Genomic DNA, 9,142 nt, shown 5'->3' on the forward strand with positions numbered 1-9,142 from the left:
AAAAAAAAAAAAAAAAAGAAGGGCAGTTGTGAGCTGGAGAGATGGCTCAGTGGTTAAGATCATTGACTGCTCTTCCAAAGATCCTGAGTTCAATTCCCAGCAACCACATGGTGGCTCACAACCATCTGTAAAGGGATCTAATGCCCTCTTCTGGGATGTCTAGAAACAGTTACAGTATATTCATATACAAAAAATAAATCTGTTTTTTTTAAAAGAGCATATTTGTATAGGGCATGTGTGGGTGTATTACTGTGTGTGTCATGGTGTGCGAATAGAAGCCAGAATACAGCCTATAGGAGTCAGTTCTCTCCTACCATGTGAGTTCTGGGGATCACTCTGAAGTTGTCCGGCTCTGGCAAGTGCCTTCACCAGCTGAGTCATCATACCAACCTGAATCCCACAGTCTTGAGGATGTTTCAGGACCTTAATAGGAAGAGAAAATTCACAAGCTTGTTATATAAAGTAGATGTGCTTAGACTTTATTACTTATCATTCAGTTCCCAGTAAGGGCATTTAGAAAATGTTTTATCAGCTGTGCAGTGGTCGTACACACCTTTCCCAGCACTCTGGAGGCAGAGGCGGTATGATCTCTGAGTTCAAGGCCAGCCTGGTCTACAGAGCTAGTAGTTTCAGGACAGCCAGGCTTACACAGAGAAACCCTGTCTCAAAAACCAAAAAAGGTGTTTTAGCTTTTTAAGTCATAAAGCTAAGAAAATGTAGTAATAGACCACTTTGTGTAATAGTAAGATAAAATTTAAATAATGCTTTGAAATCTAAAAATAGTGGTGTTTTCAGACTTAGACCCCCTTTATACTGAGATTTATTTCACAGTTTCCATTTGTCCTTATTGTTTGCTTTATTATATAAAAAGCTACTGAAAATGACTTAGTTTCTGTGGGACATGGGGAAATTATGTCTTGCTTATGATATTTTGTTTGTTTGTTTGCTTACTTGCCTGCTGGCTTTTGTTTTTGTTTTTTGTTTTTTGTTTTTTGTTTTGGTTACAGGGTTTCTCTGTGTAGTCCTGGCTGTCCTGGAACTCACTTTGTAGACCAGGCTGACCTGGAACTCAGAAGTCCACCTGCCTCTGCCTCCCAAGTGCTGGGATTAAAGGCGTATGCCACCGCCTCCCAGCTGGCTTTTGTTTCTGAAACAGGGTATCTTTATGTAGCCCTTCTGTCCTGAAACTCACTATGTAGACCAGGCTGGCTTCACAGTCACAAAGGTCCACCCATCTGTCTCTGCCTCATGTACCACTGTGACCAGCCTACTACCATATATATATCCTTGAGCATGCTCTACTTATCTTTTTCTGTTTAAAACTGAACAGTGTCCATATTTTCATAATTTTAATTATGAACATTATGACATTAAGTTGTTAAAACATGGATACAATTCAAAAAACCACTTTTGTTGTTTTTGTTGTGCTTTTTTTTTAGGGTCATGTAAAAGTTGTTCAGTATTTGGTGAAGGAAGTCAATCAGTTTCCATCTGATATAGAATGCATGAGATACATAGCAACAATTACAGATAAGGTAAGTTTACTATGTTATTGAAGCACATTTTTATTCTTTATATCATTCTATGTCAAGAAGTACTTGTTTCTACTGGGCATGCATTCAGTGGTAAGAGTATGATTAGTTGGCAAGAAGGCCATGAGTTCAGTCCCAGCATCAAACAAAGAACTCGTTCGTTCTTTTTGTCATCAACAGATTAAGAACATGGATCTTGCTGGGGGGTGCTGCATCATGCCTTTATCACTGGGGAGGAGTAGGCAGGTTCAGAGCCATCCTGGACTATAGAGTCAGTTCCAGGACAACCATCTAGGCAGGCATACACAAAGAAACCCTGTCGTGGAAAGAAAGAAGGGGTTAGGAAAAGGAAGGAGAGAAAGAATGAACATTGACCTTTTGGCTTATCCATTTGCAAAGTAAATAGATATGATACTATTGGTAACATATTTGAAATTACCTTCCTCCTATACATCATAATGGTAGTGACTATAGCTAAAGTTTATTACTAGATTTTGTTAGCCTGATTAGCTTTCTAAGAATACCTTTTAAAACAAAGAAAGATGACAAGCCAAGTATAGTACATGCCTTTAATCCCAGCACTCAGGAGGCAGAGGCAGGTAGATTATGTGAGTTCAAGGCCAGCCTGGTCTACAAAGTGAGTTCCAGGACAGCCAGGACTACACAGAGAAACCCTGTCTCAGAAAAAATAAAGATGCCTTTATCTTACATGATGATGCACACTTACCATCCCAGTACTTCAGAGGCAGAGGCAGAGGCAGGATTTCTAGAAGTTTGAGGACAGCCAGAGCCACATTAGGAGATGTTGCCTCAAAAATAAAAAGCTTTATTTTTGCCACATTGTAGTTTCATACCTGTATTTCCAGCACTTGGATGTTAGAGGGGGGAAGGTTCAAAAACTCAACTAACTTAAGACCCATTTCAACAGTTTAGTGGGTTGAAAGCTAGTTTTAGCTGAGCTGCTGCCTCAAAAAAATCTTTTTTCTTTTTAAAGGTGTTTCTAGATTTATGTATTTTATTTTGTGTATATGAGTACACTGTAGCTGTACAGATGGTTGTGAGCCTTCATGTGGTTGTTGGGAATTAAATTTTAGGACCTCTGCTCGCTCTGGTCAGCTTGCTCTGGCCCAAAGATTTATTTATTATTATACATAAGTATACTTTAGCTATTTTCAGACACACCAGAAGAATGTGTCAGATTTTTTTTTTTTTAAAGATTTATTTATTATTATATGGAAGTATGTGTAAGTAGCTGTCTTCAGACGCACCAGAAGAGGGCATCAGATCTCTTTACGGGTGGTTGTGAGCCACCATGTGGTTGCTGGGAATTGAACTCAGGATCTCTGGAAGAGCAGTCAGTGCTCTTAACCACTGAGCCATCTCTCCAGCCCCCAGTGTGTCAGATCTTATTATGGGTGGTTGTGAGCCACTGTGTGATTGCTGGGATTTGAACTCAGGACCTTCGGAAGAGCAGTCAGTGCTCTTACCCACTGAGCCATCTCACCAGCCCCAACCTTAAACTTTATTCTCTCACCTCTGTCCTTGAATGTTGGGATTATAGGGTTTATGTAACACTTGTTATTGAACTCAAGGCTCTATGCATACTAGGCAAGCACTCTACCAAATAAGCTATGGAACATATCCCAACAAGACACAACTATTTAATTCATAGCACCCATATCCAACTAGAATTTAAACTCCAGAAGAGAAGGAACTTCTGTTTTTTTAAAAGCAGTCAATGCTCTTCCCTGCTGAGCCATCTCATCAGCCCAGGTGTTTCATTCTTATGAATGATTGATACAGAACTGAACTCGAAGTTTAATTTAATTTGGTCAGTTTCTAGTCGTTGGAGGTTTGACTTGTGGACCTTTCTATTCAGCTCTACTTATATTGGACCCTTTATAATAACTTTTCTTGCACTTATCTAATTGTGCTTTGCCCGCTCTGCAGGAACTGCTGAAGAAGTGTCACCAATGTGTTGAGACGATTGTGAAGGCTAAAGACCAGCAGGCTGCAGAAGCAAATAAAAATGCAAGCATTCTCCTAAAAGAGCTGGATCTAGAAAAGGTGAGGGGGTAGAATGAACTCCCAGTTAGAAATAAAACTAGAGTAATTTGTTGTCTGTATAAATAGTAGTCTTTATCAAAATATGATTTAAAGGTAATTGTTAGAGTTTCTTTGTAAAGTTTTGTATTCTTGTCTAGGTATTTAGGGAAACCCTTGTTTTGTTCCACAGTACTGTCTAGGATGTGTAAGACAATGAGAAAAGTTTTAAAATATAAAAACCCAGATTGCCTTTTTGAGACTCTTACTCAGAAAGAAATAGAAATGTCCAGTAAATAAGTGAAAATGTTCAACTTACTCATACACAAAGAACTATCTAGTGAATGCTTAAGCTGCGTATGGTGGCACACACCTACAATCCCAGCACTTGGAGGATTAAATAGTGATCATTAGTTTAAAGCTACCTGAGATCTATGAGACATTCTATCTAAAAATATCAATCAGGGCCAGGCATAGTAGTATACACCATTAGTACAGAAGGCAGAGGCAGAACTCTTGAGAGTTAAAGACCAGTCTCATAAAAAATTTAAGATAAAAAGATAGGAGTGCTCATGTACATTCATTGTTGTATTGCTTATAAGGAACAAAAGTAAAAATTGGACTGGTGAGATGGATGGCTCAGTGGGGAAGAGCACTGATTGCTCTTCAGAAGGTCATGAGTTCAAATCCCAGCAACCACATGGTGGCTCACAACCACCCGTAATGAGATCTGATGCCCTCTTCTGGTGCGTCTGAAGACAGCTACAGTGTACTTACATATAATAAATAAATAAATCTTTTTTTAAAAAAAAGTAAAAATCATGTCTTGTCATTAGGAAAATGATTAGGGTTTGTCTGGAGCAAGCTGTCCTGGAGCTTGCTTATAAACATCATGATAGTTGTGGTTTAGGCAGAAATGTACCTCAGAATTGTATATTTGTTTTTTTTTTTTTAACTGAAGTTAAATTCATATGTCATAGTTTTACAAATCACTGTAGTATATTCACCAACTTGTGCATTCATTAATCTCCACAATCTGTTTATGTCATTTCCCCTCCCCCACTATTTATTTAAGACAGGGTTTTATTTTTGAGACAGGATTCCTCTGTATAGCCCTGGCTGTCCTGGAACTCACTCTGTAGACCAGGCTGGCCTCGAACTCAGAAATCCACCTGCTTCTGCCTCCCAAGTACTGGGATTAAAGCCGTGTGCCACCATGCCCACCCTGGTTTTTTTATTTGTTTTTTTTTGTTTTCTTTTTAATTATACATATACTACCTGGAGGCATCAGATCCCCCATCGAGTTACAGACTTCTGTGAGCTTCCCTAATGTGGGTGCTGGAGCCAAGCTTGTGTCCTCTGTAGAACATTACATACTCTTAACGCTGAGTCACCTCTAGCCCTTCCTATTTATTTATTTATTTATTTATTTATTTATTTATTTTTATTTATTTATTTTTTGGTTTTTCTGAGACAGGGTTTCTCCATGTAGCCCTGGCTATCCTGGAACTCACTCTGTAGACCAGGCTGACCTCGAACTCAGAAATTCGACTGCCTCTGCCTCTGCCTCCCAAGTGCTGGGATTAAAGCCCTGCACCACCACCCGGCCTCCTATTTATTTTAAAAAGCTCTATTAAGGAATAACTGAAAAAATTTACAAATTATTATATGGTTTTATTTTAAAATTTAATTTAGCAATTTAGTTTTTATTTAGTAGTTTAGTTGAAGGTAGGATTTCACTGTGTTATTTGGGTTGGCCTTGAGCTTTGGAATTATAGGTATATATCATCCCATCTACTCTGGCTTAATGTCTTGTCTTCCACTACCCCATGCTTAGCAAGCATTCTACCACTGTGCTGTAACCCTAGCCTGATAGTTCATTTTTCAATTAGGTTATTTGATCATTGTGAATAATAAGAGATACTCTATATTTTAGGTACACATGTACCTTATCAGATAACGTATATCTATTGTTTGGTATCCTATATGTTGTTTTTCTACATTGTTGATGATCATTTGAATTATAAAGACATTCAATTTTGACACCAAATTTGTTTTTTTCTTTTGTTGCTTTTAAATTTTTATTTGAGACTGGCATCCATGGAGGACAAAAATGTCATTTCATTTAATGTTTTAAATTACTACATTATTGGGACTGGAGAAATGGCTCAGCTTTAAGAGCACTTGTGTTGCATGTGCAGAGAACTGGGGTTCAGTTCCCAGCCTTCACATTGGTGACTTACAATCATTTATAACTCTTAATTCTAGAGGATTCCATGCCTGCTTTTGACTTCCTCAGGCATCAAGCATGCCAAATGGTGCACACTCAACCCAAACACTCATACACAAAACAAATATAAAAAATGTTTTCACATTATTAAATTAAATAATATATTTTATTTACAGTCAAGAGAAGAGAGCAGAAAGCAAGCTCTAGCAGCTAAAAGAGAGAAGAGAAAAGAGAAGAGAAAAAAGAAAAAAGAAGAACAGAAAAGGAAACAGGAAGATGAGGAGAACAAACCTAAAGAGAATTCCGAACAACCAGAGGGTGAAGATGAAGAGAATGATGAAGATGGTAAAAAAAAAAAAAATGACTCATGAATTATCTATAAAATTATTCTCAGTTAGTTAGCATGGTAGAGTAAACCTGTAATCTATCATGTAGGGTGCTGAGACAAGAGAATTGCCATGAATTCAAGACCAGGCTAGCTATATAGAAAGAACCTATTTCTAAATTAAATAATATGTAGTAAAATTTATATTATTAACCTTTGGGGGACATTCCTGTTAAAGATTTTATTACTTTAATCTGAAATTGATAGTTGGCTTTTATAGTAAAAAAATGCTAAGTGCTTTACAGTATAAACTAATAGAGGAAACAGGAAGATAAGCATGATTTAAAAACATGGAGTGTTTTATTTTTTGTTTCTTTGTTTCAAGACAGGGTTTCTCTGTGTAGCCCTGGCTGTCCTGGAACTCAGAGAGATTCTCTTGCCTCAGCTTCTGGGATTAAAGGGGTGTGTGTGTGTGTGTGTGTGTGTGTGTGTGTGTGTGTGTGTGTGTCCTGGAACTCAGAGAGATCCTCCTGCCTCAGCTTCTGGGATTAAAGGTGTGTGTGTGTGTGTGACACCACTGCCCAGCTTTGTGGAATGTGACTTAATTTTTCCTGTAAAACGCCTTGTATATATTAAACAAGCACAGTAAAAGGTTTACCAGTTTTTCTTCATGTTCTTCTCTACTTCTAACTTCCCTGATAGAGTAATTCTTCAGTGAATTCTTAGCTAAGGTTAAGGCTTAAAACCACGAAGGGTAGACTTGTCAGTAGAGGTATTTTTAGTAGACAAATAATTGTGCATCTCTCTTTTTTTGGTGTTTTTTTTTTTTTTTTGGTTTTTGGTTTGTTTGTTTGTTTTTCGAGACAGGGTTTCTCTGAGTAGGCCTGGCTGTCCTGGAACTCACTCTGGAGACCAGGCTGTCCTCGAACTCAGAAATCCGCCTGCCTCTGCCTCCCAAGTGCTAGGATTATAGGCGTACGCCACCACTGCCTGGCGAAGAGAGATCTTTGTGTTTAAGAGCTCTGGCTGCTCTTCCAGAGAACTCCTGTTCAATTCCCAGCACACACATGGCAGCTCACAACTGTCTGTAACTCCAGTTCCAGGGGATCCAACACCCTCACATAGACATACTTGCAGACAAAACACCATTGCATATAAAATAAACCATTTTTATAAAAAGAATATTAATGGTATATATTTTACACAAATTTATATAGCAGAATTATCTAACAACAATAAGGATTTCTTTATTAGTGAAAAGGAAAATATGACCCAAATGATTGATTATGAATTATTACATATATTCTGTCATGATTTGTTTTGACATCTTTGACCCTCATTGTGGTTTTTGTTTTGTTTTGTTTTATAATTTCAGTGGAGCAAGAAATTCCCATAGAACCTCCGAGTGCAACCACCACTACTACAATTGGAATCTCTGCTACATCTACCACATTTACAAATGCATTTGGCAAAAAAAGAGCCAATGTAGTGACAACCCCCAGCACCAATCGGAAAAATAAGAAGAATAAGACAAAAGAGTCCCCTCCCTCAGCGCATTTAATTTTACCTGAGCCACATATATCTTTAGCACAACAAAAAGCAGATAAAAATAAAATAAATGGAGAACCTAGAGGTGGTGGTGCGGGTGGTAATAGTGATTCGGATAACATAGACAGCACAGACTGCAACAGTGAGAGCAGCAGTGGTGGGAAAAGCCAAGAGTTCACTTTCCCTGTGGATGTGAATCCCACCAGTGACAGGAAGTGCTCCACGGTTGTCAATTCTCAGGAGGAAAAGGCAGTTACTGCCACTTCTAAGACTCAGACACGGTAACTTTTTCTATTTCGTTAACTCTATTCACTGTTCTTATTTCATGCCTGGCGTAAAATTTTACAGTATGTTATCTAAGTACAAGTTGTATCAAACAGTTCCTTAATATTATCTTGTCTCTAGTCTTCAGAACTAAAATTTGTCTCTGTCTTCTTAACCATGTTTTCATTGTAAAGATTACTAGATGTTTTATAAGATTCTTAGTTTAAAATTTAAAAATAATCACCAAGTTTGATTTTAGTTAAATAACCCATTTTGATAATTAAAATAGATGGCTGCTTATTTTGTTTGTTTTCCTGTCTTGATTATTTAATGTACTAAACTTCAAAAAATATTTCATTATAACCTAATCTATGTAATCTCTTGAATTTTTATCTTAAAATGTATTATTTGTTGAACTCCATAATTCCATTTTCTCAGCCTTGACGGTGAAGTAAATGCAAATTCCATGTCAACAAGTTACAAGTCATTGCCATTAAGTTCTCCAACCATGAAACTGAATCTCACTAGTCCTAAAAGGGGTCAAAAAAGAGAAGAAGGGTGGAAAGAAGTTGTTAGAAGGTAAGTAGAATTGTTACTTTTTTCTTTTTTCCAAACTGGGTCTCATGAGGCAGACCTGACCTGGCTAGAATTAAATAAATCAAGATGTCCTAAAATGCCTGGTAGACCTCCTCCTCTGTCTCCCAGGTGTTGGGATTATAGTAGTATGCCACCACAATGGCTTTTTGTTTTTCTTTGTTTTGTTTATTTAGAGTTGATCCAGCCCAGGCTGACCTTAAATTTGATAGACAGCCAACGCTAACCTTAAATTCCTGATCTACTTGTCTCCACTGCCCAAATACTAGGATTACACATACAGACTACCACACTTGGCTTAAAATTCTATATCTTTTATGATATGGTTTCCTGTTTAATAATTTGAATGTAACCATTATTATAAAGCACAACACTGGAGGCTGGAGAGATGGCTCTGCGGTTAAGAGCACTGACTGCTCTTCCAGAGGTCCTGAGTTCAATTCCCAGCAACCACATGGTGGCTCACAGTCATCTGTATTGGGATATGATGCCCTCTTCTAGTGTATCTGAAGACAGCAACAGTGTGTACTCGTTTGTGTTTGTGTGTGTGTATGTACATATATACATATATTTATACATACATATATACACTTTTGGTTTTTTTCA

At 37.7% G+C, this 9,142-nt stretch overlaps 1 protein-coding gene across 2 annotated transcripts in view; it reads left to right on the plus strand.

Annotated features, from left to right (window-relative positions):
- The window catches only part of LOC116087014 (ankyrin repeat and KH domain-containing protein 1), an 83,641-nt gene extending 75,116 nt beyond the window's left edge, over positions 1–8,525 (plus strand). For both annotated transcript variants that reach the window (XM_031365394.1, XM_031365396.1), the window contains 5 exons: positions 1,440–1,535; positions 3,483–3,599; positions 5,982–6,150; positions 7,506–7,959; positions 8,381–8,525. In XM_031365394.1, the coding sequence (XP_031221254.1) occupies positions 1,440–1,535; positions 3,483–3,599; positions 5,982–6,150; positions 7,506–7,959; positions 8,381–8,525 (981 nt within the window). The remainder of the gene's footprint in view (positions 1–1,439; positions 1,536–3,482; positions 3,600–5,981; positions 6,151–7,505; positions 7,960–8,380) is intronic.
- Positions 8,526–9,142: the final 617 nt, after the last annotated feature.

The sequence above is a fragment of the Mastomys coucha genome, unplaced genomic scaffold, assembly GCF_008632895.1.
Source record: "Mastomys coucha isolate ucsf_1 unplaced genomic scaffold, UCSF_Mcou_1 pScaffold13, whole genome shotgun sequence".
In the NCBI taxonomy this organism is placed as follows: domain Eukaryota; kingdom Metazoa; phylum Chordata; class Mammalia; order Rodentia; family Muridae; genus Mastomys; species Mastomys coucha.